Consider the following 19,769-nt stretch of genomic DNA (forward strand, 5'->3'; position numbering starts at 1 on the left):
TCCACCCTCCTAGCAAATGTCAGGTATGTAGTTCAACATTGTCAGTTACAGAACCTGGGCTACATAGTAGATTCCCAGAACTTACTTACTTGCATGACTGAAACTTTGTACCCTTCCTTTGACTTGTTGTCTCCCCTGTTCCTCCTGCTCTTGGAAAGCACAATTCTTGTCTCTGCTTCTGTGAATTTGATTATTTTAGATTCCATATATAAGGGAGAGCATATAGGATTTGTATTTCTTTGTCTGGCTTATTTCACTTAGCACAATGTGTATCAGGTCTATCCATGTCGCCACGATTGGCAAGATTTCTTTCTTTTAAAAGACTGAATAATATTCTGGTGTGTGCGTGTGTGTGTGTGTGTCACCAGTTTGCATTCCCACCAACAGGATCCCTTTCCCGCACATCTTTGCTGACACATTTTTTTTTTTTTTTTTTTTTTAATAATAGCCACCCTAACAGGTTTGAGGTGATTTTGATTTGCATTTCCCTGTTGATTAGTGGTGTTGAGCACCTTTTTATATACCTGTGGGCAGTTTGTATGTCTTTTTTGGGGGAGACGTCTATTCAGGTTCTTTGCCCGTTTTTAAAATTCTTTTTTTTCAACGTTTTTTATTTATTTTTGGGACAGAGAGAGACAGAGCATGAACGGGGGAGGGGCAGAGAGAGAGGGAGACACAGAATCGGAAACAGGCTCCAGGCTCTGAGCCATCAGCCCAGAGCCTGACGCGGGGCTCGAACTCACGGACCGCGAGATCGTGACCTGGCTGAAGTCGGACGCTTAACCGACTGCGCCACCCAGGCGCCCCTCTTTGCCCGTTTTTAAATCAGATTATTTGCTTTTCCACTATTGAGTTGTATGATCTCCTATATATTTTAGATATCAGCCCCTTATCAGATACATGATTTGCGGATATTTTCTTCCATTCCACAGGCTGCCTTTTCAATTTGTTGATTGTGTCCTTGGCTGTGCAGAAGAGGGGTTTCTTTTTCTTCTTTTTTTCTAGGTTGGATTAGTTTGATGCAATCTTGCTTGTTGATTTTTGGTTCTGTTACTTGTGCTTTGGCATCACATCCAAAAAAAATCATTGCCAAGACCACTATCAAGAAGCTTTTCCCCTACGTTTTTTGTGAAAGTTTTATGGTCTTATTTACAGTTAAGTCTTTAATCCACTTTGAGTTGATTTTTGTGTATGGTATAAGGCCCCAAGTGCATTCTTTTGCACGTGGATACCCCATTTTCCCAGCACCATTTATTGAAGAGCCCATTCTTTCCCCATTTTCTATTTTTGGCACCCTTATTGGAAGATTACTTGACTGTATAGGCGTGGGATTATTTCGGGGCTCTCTAATCCATTCCATTGGAATATGTGTCCGTTTTTTATGCCAGTACCAGACTATTTTGATTACTATGGCTTTGTAATATAATTCATAATCAGGCAGCGTGATACCTCCAGCTTTGTTCTTGCTCAAGATTGCTTTGACTCGGGGTGCCTGGGTGGCGCAGTCGGTTCAGCATCCGACTTCAGCCAGGTCACGATCTCGCGGTCCGTGAGTTCGAGCCCCGCGTCGGGCTGTGGGCTGATGGCTCGGAGCCTGGAGCCTGTTTCCGATTCTGTGTCTCCCTCTCTCTCTGCCCCTCCCCCGTTCATGCTCTGTCTCTCTCTGTCCCAAAAATAAATAAACGTTGAAGAAAAAAATTAAAAAAAAAAAGATTGCTTTGACAATTCGGGGTCCTTTGTAGTTCTGCAGGCATTTGAGGATTATTTTGGCTAAGGCTATGAAAAATGCCATTGGGTTTTGATAAAGGTTGCACTGAATTCATAGATTGTTTTGTGTAGTGTAGACATTTTAACAGTGTTAGTTCTTCCGATTCACGCACATAGGATATCTTTGCATTTATGTGTGTCTTCAATTTCTTTCATCAGTGTTTTACAGTAATCAGTATACAGATCTTTTAGGCTTATTCACAAATTGATTTGTGAGTACTTTATTCTTTTTTGATGGTAACGTAAATGGGATTGTTGTATTTACTTTTCAGATAGCTTATTGTTAGTGTATAGAAATGCAACTGATTTTTGTCGTATGTTGATTTTTGAATTCTGCAACTTTACCGAAAGTGGTTTAGTCGAGTCTTTAGGGTTTTCTCCGCGTAAGATTGTGTCCTCCCCAAACAATTTTACTTCTTTCTTTCTGATTTGGATGCCTTTTATTTCTTTTCTTGCCTAAATGCCCTGGCTAGGACTGTCAATACTATGTTGAATAAAAGTGGTGAGAGTGAGCGTCTTTGCCTTGTTCCTGATCTTACAGGAAAAGCGTTCAAATCCTTCACCATTGAATTTGATGTTAGCTGTGGGCTCGCCATACACGGTCTTTATTATGTTGAGCTACGTTCCTTCCATACTTAATATGTGGAGAGTTTTAATCATGAATGGATGTTGAATTTCTGTCAGATATTTTTCTGCATCTATCGACATGACCGTGATTTTTATCTATCATTCTATTGATGTGATGTCACATTGTTGGATTTGGGGAATCCTCACAGGGATAAATCCTGCTTCCATCGCAGGCATAAATCCTGATATTGGCATATGATTTTTTTCATGTGCTGTTGAATTTGGTTTGCTAGTGTTTTATAGGATGTTTGCATTTCTGTTCATCAGAGATATTGTGGTGTCTGTGTCTGTGGTGTCCTTGTCTGCCTTTGGTATCAGGTTCATGGTGGCCTTCTAAAATGAGTTTGGAAAGTGGGCCCTCCTCTTCAACTTCTGAAAGAGTTTGAAATGGATTCGCATCCTTTTTAAAAAATTTTTTTAATGTTTACTTATTTTTGAGAGAGAGAGAGAGAGAGAGAGAGAGAGAGAGAGAGAGAAAGACAGAGTGTGAGTGGAGGAGGGGCAGAGAGAGGGAGACACAGAATCCGAAGACAGGCTCCAGGCCCTGAGCTGTCAGCATGGTGCCCGACGCAGGGCTGGAACTCATGAACCGTGAGATCATGACCTGAGCTGAGGTCAGATACCTAACCGACTGAGCCACCCAGGAGCCCTTGGATCGGTACCCTTTTTAAATGCTTGGTAGAACTTAACCAGCGAAACCACCTGGCGCTTGGCTTTTCTTTGTTAGGAGGTTTTTTGATGTAGTCTCAATCTACTTGTTATTGATCTGTCAGACTTTCTATTTCTTTATGATTCAGCCTGGTAGGTTGTATGTTTCTAGAAATGTATCCATTTCTTCTAGATTCTCCAATTTGTTGACATGTAATCGTTCATAGTGGTCTCTTATGATCCCTTGTATTTCTGTGTTACCAGTTATAATGTCTTTCCTTTCGCCTAGTCTTCTGTCTCTTTCTGAGTCGAACTAAGGGTTTGATTTTGTTTATCTTTTCGAAAAGATTTTGTTTGTCGTTTTCTGTTTGTTGTCTGTTTCTATGTATGGTCTTTTGTTTTCCTGGTCTCTGTTGCATTTGTTTCTGCTTTTTTTCTTCATTATTTCCTTCCTTCCACCAACTTTGGGCTTTGTCTGTTCTTCTTTTTCTAGTTCCTTAATACATAAAGGTAGGTTATTTATTTGAGATCTTTCTTTTTTCTTCACGCGAGGTGGTTATCACTGTGCACTTTCCCCTAAGAACTGCCTCTGCCACCATCCCCTAGTTTGGGTATGTTGTATTTGCATTGCCATTCATCTCAAGCATTTTGTATTTTACTTTGACTTTTTCTTTGACCCATTGGTGGTTCAGGAGTGTTATTTAGTTTCTACATATTTGTTAATTTTCCGGCTTTCCTCCCATTTGATTTCTATTTTGACACGGTCAGCAAAGACACTTAATATGATTTCAGTCCTCTTAAATTTGTGAAGACTTGCTTTGCGGCATAATGTGTGATCGATACTGGAGAATATTTCATGTGCATTAATATTTAAATATTTACATATTTAATATTTTAATAATTAAATATTAATATCAATCAATTAATATTAATTAAATATTAATGCATTAAACATTATATTAATATTATAATTACATATTAATATTAATTAAGTGTTTAATATTTTAATGTGTATTCTGTTGCTCTTGAATGTTTTGTATATGTCTGTTAAGTCCATTTTATTTATAGTGCTGTTCAAGTCTGCTGTTTCCTTCTTGATTTTATATCTGGAGGATCTATCTATTGTTGAAAGCGGGATATAGAAGTCCCCTATTATTACTATCTATGTCTCCCTTCAGTTCTCTTAATAGATGGTAGATATATTTAGGTCCTCCAGTGTCGGGTGCGTATATACTTACAATTATTGCATCCGCTTTGGTGACTTGGCCCTTGTATCATTATATAGTGATTTCCTTTGCCTCTCAAGACAGTTTCTAAGTTGAAGTCAGTTTTGTCTGATGTAAATACAGCTACTTCTGCTCTCTTTTGGTTGCCATTTGCATGGAATATACTTTTGTATCCTTCACTTTTGGCCTGTGTGCATCACGAAGGCTAAAGATGCATTCTTTTCCCCAAAAGAGAACAGTTTGTAAAAATGGGGCCCTTGGACTTGAGTTTCCTTGTTGATTGCCTCCGTGTTCTCCTTTCTCTTTGTTGGGATAAACTTAAATTCATTGACATTTCCGGAGGATGTTTCTAACTCTATCACTGGATGTTTCCCAAAGTCTTGTAAAAGCAGCTGTAGTTGACTATTTCACCCATTTGGCAAATATTTATTGAGCCCCTACTACGTGCAAGATCATTTGTTCAAGAGGAAGCTGATACTCACAGTTAGAAGATGTATCCAAATTAAATATCAGCTCTTATGCTGCCTGACTTGTCTTAGCAGATTGCTTTTCCATAATAACGATTGTAATCAGTCCCTATTTTCGAGGGTTTCCACGTGATATTCATTTATTCACTTATTTAACAATTTTTACTGCTTCAGCCCCTTATGTTCTTTAAAAAAATTTTTTTTGTTTATTTGTTATTGAGAGAGAGAGACAGAACATGAGCAGGGGAGGGGCAGAGAGAGAGGGAGACGCAGAATCCGAAGCAGCTCCAGGCTCTGAGCGGTCAGCACAGAGCCCGACGCAGGGATCGAACTCCCAAACCGCGAGATCATGACCCGAGCCCAAGTCGGTCACTTAACCGGCTGAGCCACTGCGGCACCCCTCACTTTATGTTCTTATTTAACAATTTGTATTCCTTAAGCATCTTGTGGTTCTCACCACCCTATCTAGCAGGGATTAAATATTGAATAAAACACGCTGGGTATCTACCCTAAAGTAGTTTGCATTCTGGATGGAGAGAAAAACATCAGGAAAGGTAACATATTATTTATTACAGGAGGGCTTCTGTCTGGCTTCTGTCATTATATGATGATTAAAAATAGGGTGAGTATAATATGTAAACAGAATATAGATTGCAAGGGAGAGGACTGTGGCCTCTGTATAAATGTCTTTGATGTGACATTTAAGCTGAGGCCGACCTCAAGAAAGAGACAATCTTGGAATACACAAAGACTAAGCATGGAAAAAATAAAACAAAAAATTAGACACGTTCCCTACCTTTGAGGAGGCTAGACTCAATAGACAAATCACCTGCAATGTGTCACCTGTCAAAAGGTGTTTAACAAATACTTTTTTCAGTGATAATAGGGATGATTTTAAAAAATGATTTTAACTGTTAGTATTCCCCTAAACGCTAAAAGCAAAAATTAAAAGAGGTGCTTATTTTTTCTAATAGTCTTCATAGTAATAGTGGTTTAAACAATGACTTTTTTAGAGAATCAAAAATCCTAAGTTATTCTGGAAGTTTGCATTTACCAACGAAAGGTTTGATCTGGCATCTAGTTGATGAAAGACACATTTCTAAGAAAGTCATCTTTATTAATTGGCCAAAATAACTACATTCTTTGTATTTTAAAATATGTCTAATTGAAATTCTAAGACGATACCTTTTGTTTTTCTTAAGGGATATTTGATTAAGAAAGATCACATCCAAACGTTTTAGAAAACATAAATAGAACTGTTTCACCTCTCTAAAAATATTCTTTTGCCATTTTTGACGTAGAGATGCCCAATGTGGGAAGAAAATATTATCATTATGAAAATTACACTCTTATTGCTAATGATTACTTACCGGTAAGGAAGGATCAAGGCAAAGAGGTTTGCCTGCTCTGTGCTCAACGACTGCTCAGACGGAAGAGGACAAAATGTGGACTCACTGATGCTTGGGGAGAAAGGGAGCCCCCGAGGGGTGAGCAGGCCCCCCGCGGAAGCATCATCAAAGGGCTTATCCTGGGTCTCCGTTCTTTCTGGTCTCCGCTCTTTCCAATCGTAAGGCCATTCCAAAGAGAATGCTGTGCAGTCACGAGAAGCAGAGCAAATAACTCCATTTTCCAAGTGGCCATCTGAAATATTTGTTTTATCTGTTACATAGTCAATGTTAGTAAAACGAAAAATGTTTCTTGCTTACAAATTTTCTTGATGACGGTGTTCGTGAGGTTTTCTTCTTCCTTCTTCTCCCCTTCCATCTTCTGTTTTCTTTTTCTTTTCTTCCTCCTTCTCTTTCTTTTCCAAAAGTTTACTCATGTTTCAACAATGCCCTGAATCAATTGATTCCGTTAAGTCACAATTCCTGGTTCGTATTTGGGCACGTTTTTTTTTTTTTATAAATTTTTACTGACACACATAATGATTTCTTATAAATCGCTTGATGCTTTCAGACAAGTTGACTTTTGCTAAATTGAATGGCTAGACTCGAAATATTTCATCACTTATTACAAATAGATACTAGCTTTTATTGCCAGAGCCATGGGTCTGGGAGAATTATTAATAAATGGAAATACAAGTAAAGACTTATGCTATAAATGATCAATTTAGCTCTTCTGAAAGTCATCCACATTAAACTGGGCTCCACAACTGCATAATTCCTATTGCGAGCTTGTCTCATTTATTCCATACTATTGTGAGGTCACCAATAAATGGCTTCATTGTAATAAGCACAAAGATAAGGTAGTTTTCATATATAGCATTCATTCCCAATTTGGTGATCTGCTTCAGGTAATATCATCTCACCGTAATTGTACCTTTGCACCCAAATGTATTGAAACTCACTTTGAAATTTTTTTAATGTTTATTTAGTTTTGAAGGAGAGAGAGAGGTGGGGGGGGGGGGACAGAGCACGAGCAGGGGAGGGGCAAGGAGAGAGGGAGACAGAATCGGAAGCAGGCTCCAGGCTCTGAGCTGTCAGCACAGAGCCTGTGGGGCTCGAACTCACAGTCTGTGAGATCGTGACCTGAGCGAAGTCGGACGCCCAACCGACTGAGCCACCCAGCCGCCCCTGACACTCACTTTTAGAATACTCTGCAGCCACGGTCATAAGAAAAGACGTTCTTCTGGTGCTTATGTTTGTTTTGTTCACCTTGTCCAGACGTGGATGTCATCGAGTGCTCCTTGCAGTTCCCGGATGACGAGTACTCCTGGTGGGACCTCTTCATGAAGATCTGTGTCTTCGTCTTCGCCTTCGTGATCCCTGTCCTCATTATCATCATCTGCTACACCCTGATGATCCTGCGCTTGAAGAGCGTCCGTCTCCTCTCTGGCTCCCGAGAGAAAGATCGTAACCTCCGTCGGATCACCAGGCTGGTCCTGGTGGTGGTGGCGGTCTTTATCATCTGTTGGACCCCCATTCACATCTTCATCCTTGTGGAGGCCCTGGGGAATGCCTCTCACAGCACCGCTGCCCTCTCTAGCTACTACTTCTGCATCGCCTTGGGTTATACCAACAGCAGCCTGAACCCCATTCTCTATGCGTTTCTGGATGAAAACTTCAAGCGGTGTTTTAGGGACTTCTGCTTTCCAGTTAACATGAGGACGGAGCGACAGAGCACCAGTAGAGTCCGCAACGCCGTTCAGGATCCTGCTTACATGAGGGATGTTGATGGGACAAATAAACCAGTATGACTAGTCGTGGAGATGTCTTCCTACAGTTCTTCGGGAAGAGAAGAGTTTAATGATCTAGGGTTAACTCAGATCAGCACCGAAGTCTGAGATGGAAAGGTAGAATCTTTAACAAACTTTTAGAAGTCTCGTGGTCTGAAGTCCTACGATGCTGGCTGGGTTAGCGACCCAGGTCAGCGGAAGCATCGAGGCTGTCGGGATGGAGTGGAGAAGACTTGAGTAAGCAAATCCAGCCCCTTTCTAGGGCAGGGAAGCACGGCTGATTCTGAGTTCCTTTGATGGACAAAGAAATAAGCCTTTTCTCTTCTGGTTACCTAAATTTAGTCTGGGCCCCACCTGCTGCGGCCTTCCCATGCAACGCGGTTCCAAAAGCTCTGTTGAAAAAAGACAGGACAAGTCAACACCTTGGTTTCAGAGCTCAGTGGGCCTCCAATCCAGATGCTTGATGTTGACGATGACCACCTGAATACAAACAAGGACCGTTCCTAGGGCACGTGCCCTGCTCGCTTGATGCTTTGTGGACGCACTTCACGTGGCTGTGTGGTGAAGATTCCGGCGGAGGCAGGGCTCAGACCCACACCTGAGGTGTCTGCTTACGTATAACAGGAAGTTACCTTGATACGTATGAAGTTACTTTCAACAGACCAAAGGTGGTTTCCAACCGAGTTTAGTTTCTTAGAAGCCACAGTCGGTTTTTCAGCATGCCATTCAGCTAAATAATTTCATGACAATGCGTGTCTTCAGATACCACCGAGAGTGTATATAGCTACACCTGTAAATAATAGTAGATACATGCGAGTACGAAATGGGCTTGCCTTCCAGCCAGCCACTCTCCCAAGGGCATACTAACACGAATCCCCTGAGTTAGTGAGAGCTGATGCTGAGACATTTGGGGACAACATAAGCTTCTTTCTGGGAGTTGGTCAGGTGCCGTCTTTTTCAGACCCGTGAGTGCCATTTAGTCCTTCAACGGTACTCACAACGCACGTATTAATCAATTATGAAATAGGGTATTCATTCCCCGGTTGTTCACTTGGCAGAATCTAATCTACATGCAGCGTCTCTTCGTGAATGTATAGCTGCTACCAAATTCTCTCTCTCCGGGGAGGGAGGGGGTTTTGCCCGTGTTAATCTTGGGCTAGGATCGTGTGGCCTTCAGCAGGAAGTAGAAACGTTCCGAAGCGTGGGCTGAACGAGGACGTGATGTCCCCCGTGGTGCTTGGACACAACCTTGCACTGTGTTCTGTGAAGAGTGTACCAGCTGAGGATAATGCCGTGGGCAGCACATTTAGGATAATTTGGCCAAAACTTCCAGATGACATAGTCTCCTTTCTTTCCCCCTGAAACTTACGATTTCAGAGGTAATGGCTTTTTCTGTAATTTGCCTGGGCAGAAGAAATGGATAAGTTAGAAATAGCACCCAATCTCTTCTATGTTCCTAGGGCAGCATCCCCTGGAATTTAGCGGGAAATCAAATGCATAGGCCTACGTGCTCATAGGCACCATCACGGCTGTCATTTCCGTTCATGGTGTACTTTCTGTCTTGTGTATATACTCTCTCCTTTTGGAAACAAATCTTGCCCTGAGGGTTTTATATTACGGCTTCAGAATTTTACTACAATGATATTTGTGTATATTCCAGATTTCCATGGCATCTAATAGATGACGTAAGGCAGAAAGGCAAGGTTCCTAATGAACACGAAGTACTCCTTTGAGGGTTTCTTAAATTTCATTGATTTTCTCCGGTGGCTTTGTATTCCTATAACAAAATGTAGGTAGGAAGGGCTTAAATATTGATTGGCATTCACCGTATGGTTAAAAATCGTGGCTATCATATGGGAGGGGTATTTATACAGAGAGTAGTTCCAGAAACAAACCCTACTGGTGTGAGAAATATAAAAATCTCTTTATGGAACACTAAGACCCGGGAGGGTTTCTTGAAGGATTCTTAAGTGGTACAAAAATATAATAGAGACACAATCATGGAATGAAATTACAGTAATGGGTTTTCTTTCAATTAGCACCCCGTGTGCCCTTATGGCATCTATGGCCATTATTGGATTCTGAATTTTAGCCAGATTATCCTGCTCGTTTTTATATCTAAGTTTGCAGCCCAAGAAGTAGCTCTAAGTGCCCATGAGGGCTGTACAAATTTCTCTATTATCGTGGGCACCAATTTCCTCAAACTGGAAGAGGAGAGAGTGGCTTGTCATTTTAGGGCACTACTTTAAAGGATGGAAAAGTGAGTCATATATATTAGGAAAAATACCACTTACACAAAAGTATTTACTTGTCAAAAGTGTGTATGTGTGCACACGTGTGCATGCATGTGTGAGGAATTACATGGGCATATGTGTCTTTGCGTGCATAAGCGTGTGCATGTGCTTGACGGTGTGTGCATGCATATGTGGAAGTGTGAGTATATCTCTGCATGCCTGCCTGTGTGTGTGCATGTATGTGAATGTGTATATTGTTTGTGTATGTGAGTGTGTGTGTGATCATGTGTGCATGCGTGTGCACATGCGTGTGCGTGTGATAATGTATGTTCGTGTCCTGCTGTCCCATCACAGCAAGGCGGGCGGGCACGCTGTCTGCTGTGTCTCTTTGAGACCAGAATTGTGTGTATCTAATCTCGAGGTCAACTCTACATAAACTCCATCTTCCCACCCTGGTGACTTCTGGAAGTTCAAATCTAGTGAGGGGTCATAAAAAAAATAGAGAGGAATGAAACATCCATGCAGGATGCAGCAAGGAGGGTGAAAATGTAGAATTCTAACTGGAAGGAGACTGGAACCACCATTAATGTCTCAGAAATACTCCAGAATCTAAGGGCTCCCCTTTGCAAAGAACATAAGTCAAAACTCAAAGCATAATACTAAAAAAGAAGCAGTTTGGAAAGCTAGTTTTGAAAAACATGAGGGAATATTCACGTAAATCCTAAGAAAGTTGTTCCATTCTGTGATGAATTACTGAGAAATACAAGTTCTTAAGTCTGCAGACCCATTATGAGAAAATTTATAGATGTTTCATCTAGTATTGGGACATAATAAGATAAATGGGCTGGAACAAAAGGAATACATTGGAGGGCGCCTGGGTGGCTCAGTCGGTGAAGCGTCTGATTCTTGATTTTGGCTCAGGTCATGATCTCACGGTTTGTGGGTTTGAGCCCTGTGTTGGGCTCCACTCTGACAGCAAGGAGCCTGCTTAGGATTCTCTCTCTCTCCTTCTGCCCTTCCCCTGCTTGTGCTTTCTCTGTCTCTCTCAAAATAAATACACTTTTAAAAAAAGGAATACACTGGCTTTAAATGAGATGTTTTTAAGGAAAAACTATGACAAGGCTGTATGTCCATCCAATGAGATTTATTCTCTCAACAAGAGCTGTTTGGCAGATTCAGCATAAATTGGAAAATCCCACCCCTGAAGGACATAAACCTGTTTGTCTTAAGGCCGTTTTCTTCTCTGAAACAAAAGTATACTTATATATTCCTCAGTGTATATTATTTATATCTTGCAAATTTGGAAGGTGATAAGTATGCATTGTATATAAGATTGTGTGCCTTGTGGAAAAATAAAAATTGCACCTGCTCAAAACACAGTGGTCAATTACTGTGATATATCATTTATTCTTTAATGGCTTTGATGATGCTGTACTTCAGAACAATGTTAACTGTTTCTCAAAACTAAAAACAATCGCCTTGATTTTCCATCCATGACAATGTCGTGGATATTTAATGGAAAGGAACAGAATGTAAGAATCTAAACCGTGATCTTGAACTCCAAAACCTGCCAATCCCTCAGAATTCATGGCTTTCCACAGTAATGCTGTCAAGATTCCAGAATCAGTGTCACACATGGCCTTCCTCATGGAAAACCACTTTTTCATTATGGAAAATGTTCAGAATGAAACTGTCCCATCAATAAAAAAAAAAAAAAAAAGAAATCAAACTCTCCTTCCTTGCTTCCAAAACAGTATGGCTACACTACTATCGTGAATTACCTGTTTCTAAACCTCATGGCATTTGCACGCATAAACAAAGGTTTGTGTGTGTGTGTGTGTGTGTGTGTGTGTGTAAGTGGAAACACACTTAGGGAAAGGGAGGTAAAAAAAAAAAAGGATGCCTCTAGCTAATTGAGGAGAACACACTAGCAAGTCCTACTTTCATTTAAAATAGCCAATTTCTTTCTAGTATTTATCTTTGATTTGATAACTCAATTTCCTTGGGGATTGGAGCTCAATATGCAGTAAGTTTCAGGCATTACGATACCTTCTCTCTGTAATTAATTTGCTGCATGATACATTCCTATGGATAGTCACTAGGTTTGTGGGAACTAGTGATAACACGAAACAAACAAATATTTAAAAATTTTGCGAAAGCTGTTGCTTGAGAGGATGTTTGTATTTATGTCAGGAACTATGCCAGATTCTGCATAGGTATACAAAACAGATACACCTTTGATAACTTCCAGTCTAAGGAAAACACGTCATTAAGGAAATAATTGCAATGTATTGCAACGAGGGCACAAATCAATGAATGCAACCTTTTCTAAAAGGTTTATCCATTTATGTAGACATACTTTTAAAGGTATTTTCTCTATGTCTCTATGTTATACTTGAAATTACTAGAATAGTTAGAATAGCAGTATTCTAGTATTTGAAGATCATTAAAATGGCAGCTAGTAAATACTGTAAGTGACTTTGTGAGTTTCAAATAGTCAGGGAAGGCTATATTTTGAAAGCCACATAATTTGGGAACAATATAGTCTTGGAGTTATACCAGAGGATGCGACACTGAGAATTATGAACTGTGCTAGAAAGGTGTATGTAAAACAGACCAAACTACAGGGTCTAGTGTGGTTACTTTCAACAATGTCTATTGGACATTGGAACGAGGGAGGAGTTAGAACAGCTGGTTTGCAATCAATTCATTCGCTTCGTGCTCTTTACAGGTGGGCCAGGAGCAAAGACAGGTGACTACGTAATAGCCTCCACTGGACCTCTGATAAATAATTTTTGGTTGGTGGAAGAGACCTTAGCAGGACAGACTACTAGCCTACTAGGCTAGATTACGTGTAATAAACCTGTAATCTATACAGATCTGTGCTTTGGGAGGGCATAAAATGGATACGTTTCAGAACTGAAATACTTTCCTTGCTGCTGGAGGTGGCCTACAAACTTCATCAGAAACGTTTCCTCAGCTGTTATTTAGGGGAAGAAACTCCACGTCAGATGTGGGAAAGAAGGACTAGTGACCACCTGTGAGGTCTCAGATGACTCTCTAGTTCGTTGAAGCCATGGATTTTCCATGTCCTTGAAGTTACAAATACAACTTGGTATTTCTAATGTCATAATGTACCTCAACCGGAAATTCACACCCAAAATATGCCTTTCGAGGCTAAGAGTTATTTACTGAAGAAAAGTATCAGCTAACTTTTGATGTAAAAACAACAGTGCTGCTATGGCTAGTACAAATCATTATAAAACCTCATGTTTATTGTTACACTGAGTGTTTTTATGTCCTGAGATCATACTCTCAATGAGCCTCTAAGTTAGTTGCATGAGATGGAAAAGTCAAGTTTGCCAGTGCCACTCACGACGTGGCAAGAAGTTGGGGGAAAATGTGATTATTACATGCAGAATGACGGAATTTCTTAGGATCGGTGTTCTGGGCGGTTGGTGAGCAAAAGAAGCTATCAGGGGGATGAACGCTAAGCAGAGACTTGGGAATTAGATGGATGAATTAACTCCCAGTTCCAGTTGAGATTTGTGCGGTCTTGGGCAAGACGGGGATGTTTTCTGCACGACAGTACCCTCTGTAAAATATTGACGAAAAGAATGTCTATCACATAGAATCACTGGGCTCCTATAACTGAAGTCCATACTCAACAAGTGTTAGTTAATATAATTACTATTATCCTCAATTGGCCGCACTGCAGAAACACTGGATTCCATTATTTCCACGGTCTCTTCCACTTTTAAAATTGCACGACTCTCTAGGAGATTCCCTGTGGGCTGCTTCCCACAGCCATGTGACACATTACGGCCACGTGAGATCCAGTAGGTAGTAAAGACACAACTGTGGAAAGAGAAACCCAGTCAAACCTTCGCTCTTTCCTCAGTGGCTCCCTAAGAAGAAAGGGGGAAGAATCTGGTGAGAACAGAAAACTTGGGACAGCAGCTCTGAAAGGAGTGTGCATGTGAAAGGTATTCGTGGGTGGAGGTGGAGAATGAGGGGAAGTGTGGGATGAGCAGAGAGTGAGAACAGCAGTGTCATGAACATGGGCTGCCACAGGGTTGGGGGACATGAAGTTCTGACAGCTGTGTTACTTCTCTCCCATTCTGGAAACGGGCCTCCAGATTTATGCAGAGCCAAGAGGAAAACCCACACTAAAGACATTTCTATTCTTGAGTATTGATCCTGGGTAGCAAGTAATATTCAAATTTACAAATTTTATCTTAAGACAAGAATCATGACATGGTCTTACGCTTAGTAAAATGTAACGCGTAAGCCACAGACTAAGTCATACTTTTGAAGAGTTCTAGCACTGAGAATATTGTATAAATAATACAAGGTGACATCTGTGAGCAAAAAAAGGAGTACTTGCAGATGTTAGAAATAACACTAAAAATGACACTGCTAATAACAACCACAGTGTACAATTGCTTACCACGACGACTGAATCCATCGTTTTCGTATACCCTCCATATCTTCCGTATCTTCTACTTCCTTATGTCTTGCGTAATGGCGAGACTTGGTCACATGGTGGCTATTTATACCCAAAATGTATCCTGAAACTCTCAGGGCTAAATTAGATATCATTTGGAGGATGACAGGCATTTCATTGGCATGGGGAAGAGATTATGATCCGGGAGCGATGAGGGGGAAAGCCATGAATAATGTATCTTCAGTCTGTGTACCTATGAATTATGCCATTCCTCTTTGTAACCCCACACAAGACCGTGATGTATGCCAGCTCGAGCATACTTCCATTCCAGTGAAAATTAAGAATGTTCATGTTTTGAAATAATTTGAAGAGTAGTACACGGTGAACACTGAATAGATTTTTTTGGCGGGGCGGGGGGGGGGCGGAGCTTTTGGATATTTCGTAGCCTGTTTTCATTTTGGAGTTCCACTTGGACACACTACTAAGATGACCCTCTCAAGGGTCTTTGCCAGTATGCTTTCTTTATTCTAGGATACTGACGCACTTCCAACTTTATTTGCAGATTAAAAAATAAATCTGTGTTTCTTTAAGTTACATTTTGAAATTGTTCCTCAGTACATAAGCGTCTGTTTCTAAGGCCTACTTTTTAAGGAAAAGAGGGTGTTTCCATTGAGATCTATATGCAGGCAAATTTGTTTCTGACCTGTGGAAATTTTCTTGATGATGTCATTCAACTATCAGTTCAACAATAATTAAGGACTTAAACAATACCCCTGCATATGTGTGTGCACACGACCTCAAATATTTTGTCAGATAACAAAAAATAATTTGAAGGTCAACATCGTCTTTATTACTGAATTGTTTCGGTCAAGATTTTCAGCATTTCCCTTTTTGCGATTCAGCTGGTTTTCCAGGCAACGTCCACTTGAATGGGCTTCGTTACTGCCTTTCTTACCACTATCATGGAGCAGGTTAGGAAATGACTGGCAGTCGATGAGCATTAGCTGTCTTACGCCACACTTTCTAGATCATAGGAATACAGAAGGAGCAAAGATCCAGTCATCAAGAATGGGTATACAATCAACTTTCACTGGTCTGTAGTGAGTGGCCCAGGATATGGGTAGTTTAACTGGCAAATACTCCCAGACCATTGATTCTTTTCATACTTCAACTGTTGGGAAATCAGACAGCTTATAAAACAAAGCATATGCTAAGCTTTGACTCATTGTGGCAGACTGTATTTTCCAAAATGGCATGGCTGTATATCTTTCATTCCAAGTAATCTTCATGCAATGTGAATACGTTGAAATTCTTCTTATCTCCTGTGAGATTTGTGTCCCTCTTTTGAACCTGGATAAACCAGTGTTACTGTCTCAATCCACAGAATATGGTGGAAATGAAGCCATGCAATTTCTTTTTAAAAAATTTTTTTAACGTTTATTCATTTTTAAGAGACAGAGAGAGACAGAGTGCAAGCAGGGGAGGGGCGGAGAGAGAGGGAGACCCAGAATCCAAAGCGGGCTCCGGGCTCTGAGCTGTCATCGCAGAGCCCGATGCGGGGCTCAAACCCAGGAACTGTGAGATCGTGATCTGAGCCAAAGTCGGACGCCTAACTGACTGAGCCACCCAAGGCACCCCAACGCCATGTGATTTCTGAGATTAAATCATAAAACACCACGTAATTCTGCCTCTCTCTCAGGATGCTTGCTTGTGGGGCCAGCTGCCATGTTATAAGGAAGCCCAACAAGCCCCTGTAGAGAGGCCACAGGGAGAAGCTATGGGTAAGTGAAAGAGACCAGCTGAGGCCCCAGCCAATGGATGGCTTCAACTGGCAGACAAATGAAGACACCTCCCTGGGAGTCCGGTCGCTAGCTGTAAAGTCACTCCTGGCAAGAACCCAGTCTTTGTGAAGCAGAGTGAGCCATCCTCCCATCTCCAGATTCCTCACCCGCAAAATCAGTGAGCATAACGAGGTGGTTGTTGTACAGCACTGTGTTCGGCAGGACTTTAGTTCTAATATCACCGTAACACACACGGACAGAAGCAGATTTCACTACCTGCCTCCCCTCAAAACCTCTCTGCCCACCTCGCCATACAGCAGAAGGGAAAAAACTACTGCTCTTCACGATGAAAAGAATCATCCTGAGAAGTTCGTCTTTCTTCCAAACCTTGTTAACTCACCAATTCTATTCTATTCCTCTGGAATAGAAATATATAAATGCCAGGGCTTCTAAGAAACTCATATTAGATTTCCTTCCCTCCAGCTACCACTGGACCATGAACAGCAGAAAATGGACATAACTAAAAAGGCAGCTGTATACTGAGAGATAATACTGTAATGGATTCATTAATGATGCAAACAAGCAATGAGTGTAGACATTTTATAAGAAAACAGAAAATAAATTTCTTTTAGGTATGGATGGTGTCCCCACCATAACAGTTTATAAAAATTAAATTAATCATTGCATATTATTTCCTATTTCTAAATGCTGTACCAAATAATACAAATGTTATTACTGACAATATGGTGGGAATGTTAAAAGGTCATGTTTTTGTGAGCCAGAGAAATGTGGTTTTGGAATCACTTTTATTTCCTGACTTTATGACTTTGAACATTACTTAACAGTTCTTTGTCTTGGTTTTTCTGTGCACGAAAAAAAGAAAGATAGAAGATCTACTTTGATAATCCGTTATCAGATCAGGTTGTTTGAAAAATTTAATTTTTTTTTTTTAATTTTTTTTTCAACGTTTTTATTTATTTTTGGGACAGAGAGAGACAGAGCATGAACGGGGGAGGGGCAGAGAGAGAGGGAGACACAGTATCGGAAACAGGCTCCAGACTCTGAGCCATCAGCCCAGAGCCCGACGCGGGGCTCGAACTCACGGACCGTGAGATCGTGACCTGGCTGAAGTCGGACGCTCAACCGACTGCGCCACCCAGGCGCCCCGAAAAATTTAATTTTTAATTTAATTTTGATTTAATTTAATTTTAATTTTTAATTTTAATTTAATATTGAGTTAAAAATAAAAAAAACAGATGTATGCACTTTGTTGGGACAATGTCGACTACATTTCCCTTGGCAAATTATATAAAGTTTAATAGACCAAATAAAGCATCAAAGAGCCCATAATTATGTGCTCTCGGCATTATTTATTTATTTTATTTGTAGTTTATTCTATTTGAATTAGTGGCAAGTGGGGTATTAGATTACATGACTAGGTATAGGAGCAGGTTCGTTAAAGCTTTACAGAATAAAAACCCAGGAGAGCTTATAGTCAGCTCTTTAAAACTCTAAATGTTTGGACTCCAGTTTACAGTGACTTTCATTCAAGACTTATAATATACGTTTAGACAGAAATATAAGGCAGAGGGGTTGGGGTGGGCAGAAGCTTCTATTTCCACTATTCTCCACAAACAAAAGACTGTAACTGAGTTAAATGCATAGATCATTTATTTCGTTATCTAACATACATAGGTATCTGTTATCTATACACACACAGACACACACACACACACACACACACACACACACACTCAAACGGTGGCCCTGGTATAGAGGCACAAACTGCAAATTCTTCCATACCATTTGGCAAAGAGCCTAAAAGGATGGCATATTCCCAGCAGAGGCCATGAGCTGGCGTGAAGGCACAGAGGGGAAAGGGTACCGGAAGCATTGAGGGCGACCGCCAACCCGGAAGGAGAACTGAAGGAGGAGGCAGGCTGGTGGCGTTGGTGGAGGCACCGTGGGCAGGAACACAGGGCCTGTGAGAGCCACTGCTGCCCAAGAGCGGACCCTCACTCCCAGCCATTCCTTCACCACAGCTCGGTCTACACTGGACACCCAGTGATAAGCCAGCAGTACAATGGGCTACATGGAGAAGAAATTCTAAGACTCAATAAATGATTTGGAAATGATTGAAATGGCACGAACTTACATCATTTGGAAAGCAGTTTTACGCTACATACACACATACGGTTTTGTTTATGTAGAAAATAAAAAGAAATATAGTTTGAATTTTTTTAAACATTTATTTATTTTTGAGAGACAGAGAGAAATAGAAAGTGAGCGGGGGAGGGGCAGAGAGAAAGAGACACAGAATCCGAAGCAGGCTCCAGGCTCCGAGCTGTTAGCACAGAGCCCAACACGGGGCTCGAACTTGCGAACCGTGAGCTCATGACCTGAGCTGGAGTGGGAGGCTCAACCGACTGAGCCACCCAGACTCCCGGAAATATAGTTTTAAATATTTTGCATTGGATGGTAAATTTTCATATTAATTTACATGACTTTTTTAGTATATGTGCTGCCGAAGCGAGCACATTAATTTACATGACTTTTATTAAATACTTCTCAATCACAACTCTCCATATATGTACATATCCATACACAGATATATGAGAGAGCCAGAGAACAATTTCATAAAATACTATCATCTGAGTGGTAACATTGTCCAGTTGTTAAAAAACTGTCAAGAATTAATTTTAATAGCAGGCCACTCATATGGTATCCGAGAGTTACCTGTCTACACCAACCAAAGGCTTGGTTTAAGAAGCGTCTTTTTCAAATGGGATCAAGATTCCTGTTGGCACTTAATGACTTTTTTTGAGATATAGAAGGCCACTTGTTTATACTGTTCAACTGTGGGATTCTAAACCTTATTGATCACTCCCACAAGAAGAACTTTCTTCATCTTTACTCTTCCTGTGGCATTCTTCTGTTTCATTCATATGATACTTACCTTAAACTATCTTCTAGAAACACTTTGGAACGTGTTCCGATCCCTTTCCCTTAGTCACCTGCATACAATTACAAGCTTTTGAGTCCAGCTCTGGAGTCTTACACATGATGTGTATTTCCTCAGAGCCCAGCACGGTGCTTTGAAGTGTAGTTTGGAAACCTTTTAGACAAGCTGAGAAAAAAAACTTCCAGAAAATTCCAAATATCACCAGGTTTCTTTCCCAAAAAGTCTCAATTCTTTCTCAGTTTTATTGAGATATAATTAACATATAACATTGTACAGCTTTAAAGTATATACTATGTCGATGTGATAGACTTTTATATTGTGATATTATTATTACCACCATTATGACCAGGTTGGCTAACACCTCCATCATGTTGCATAATTACCATTACTTTTTCTGCGGTGAGAACAATTAAGATCCGCTCTTCTACAACTTTC

At 40.7% G+C, this 19,769-nt stretch overlaps 1 protein-coding gene across 2 annotated transcripts in view; it reads left to right on the forward strand.

Moving 5' to 3' along the window:
* Positions 1 to 11,523, forward strand: part of OPRK1 (opioid receptor kappa 1) — a 31,166-nt gene extending 19,643 nt beyond the window's left edge. For both annotated transcript variants that reach the window (XM_086695992.1, XM_086695993.1), the window contains one exon: positions 7,399 to 11,523. In XM_086695992.1, coding sequence (XP_086552118.1) covers positions 7,399 to 7,931 — 533 coding nt within the window. In that variant the 3' untranslated portion in view covers positions 7,932 to 11,523. The remainder of the gene's footprint in view (positions 1 to 7,398) is intronic.
* The last annotated feature ends 8,246 nt before the right edge of the window (positions 11,524 to 19,769 follow it).

Source organism: Puma concolor, chromosome F2 (assembly GCF_028749965.1).
Source record: "Puma concolor isolate L17-30 chromosome F2, mPumCon1.1.hap2, whole genome shotgun sequence".
Lineage (NCBI taxonomy): Eukaryota > Metazoa > Chordata > Mammalia > Carnivora > Felidae > Puma > Puma concolor.